This window comes from Fukomys damarensis, unplaced genomic scaffold (assembly GCF_012274545.1).
Source record: "Fukomys damarensis isolate Sample0158 unplaced genomic scaffold, DMR_v1.0_HiC HiC_scaffold_37, whole genome shotgun sequence".
In the NCBI taxonomy this organism is placed as follows: domain Eukaryota; kingdom Metazoa; phylum Chordata; class Mammalia; order Rodentia; family Bathyergidae; genus Fukomys; species Fukomys damarensis.
In genome coordinates, this window is record NW_022900949.1 from 1,847,407 (window position 1) to 1,848,398 (window position 992).

The 992-nt window shown below is 67.4% G+C and overlaps 1 protein-coding gene across 1 annotated transcript in view; it reads right to left on the reverse strand.

The window, feature by feature from the left end:
* Positions 1-992, reverse strand: part of Isyna1 (inositol-3-phosphate synthase 1) — a 3,053-nt gene that overhangs the window by 1,075 nt on the left and 986 nt on the right. The window contains 5 exon segments of the mRNA XM_010606537.3: positions 5-69; positions 141-305; positions 389-576; positions 579-714; positions 855-991. Of these exon segments, the coding sequence (XP_010604839.1) occupies positions 5-69; positions 141-305; positions 389-576; positions 579-714; positions 855-991 (691 nt within the window).

Below are 992 nucleotides of genomic sequence, written 5' to 3' on the forward strand. Positions count from 1 at the left end.
CAGCTCCGACGTGTACTCGTCCAGCGCGCGCTTGCTGTCGCCCACGTAAGGCACGTACTTGATGACCACCTAGGGCGCGAGACCTCGTCGTACAGGGCCGTGGGCCGCCCGCACCCGCGCCCCCCTCGCCCCCCACCTACACAGTGGTCCGGCTCCTCGCCCGCCCCGTAGAGCAGCGGGTTGCTCTGCACCATGTCGTCCACGACGCTGCTCTTGGACACCTCCTTGGAGCGGAACTGCTGCGGCGCCGACAGGTTCTGTCCGTCGTTGTTGCCCAGGTGGTTGTAGCTCACGATGGACATGGTCTACGGTCACAGAGCCGGGGCGTCGCAGGCTGTGGTGCACCAGCCGGGGCCTCAAGACGCTCGAACCCGCCCGACTGCCGCACCTTGAGGCCGGAGCCGATGAGGAAGTCCACGAGCACCGACTTCACCTTGGTCTGGCCCGACTTGAAGTCGTCACCGCCCACGAACACGCGGTGCTGCTCGGCCAGCTCGAGCGCGCCGGGCACCAGTGTGTTCTGCGGGGACCCGTTGAGGAAGGCGCAGCCCTCCAGGATGCTGGCCACGGCGAACGCAGCAGGTTCTCCGCCGTGTCGTTGAGACCCTGGACCACCTCGCAGAAGCGCTCCGTGTTTGCAGTCCATAGCACGATGACCTCGTCCAGCTCCTTGTGGTACCGGAAGTCGCGGATGTCCTTGCGAATCTGCTCCAGCTGAAAGGAGCACAGAGGGTGGGGTTGCATGTCCCCCGGGCCGCAGAGGTCAGGGCCACCCTCTCCCCAAGCACCAAGAGGGCACACGGGGCAAGAGGACGGGCAGGGGTGGCAGAGAGCGGAGGGGCGAGGGAGGGCACCTGCTGCGCGCGCGTGCCTGGGATGAGGTTGTCGGCGCGTGCGCTCTGGTTGGCAGCGATGAACTCGGGGATGTAGACCGAGGGCCGCGGGCGCAGGGCCTCCATGTGCGGCCACAGCTGCTCCTGCAGGCTGCAGTC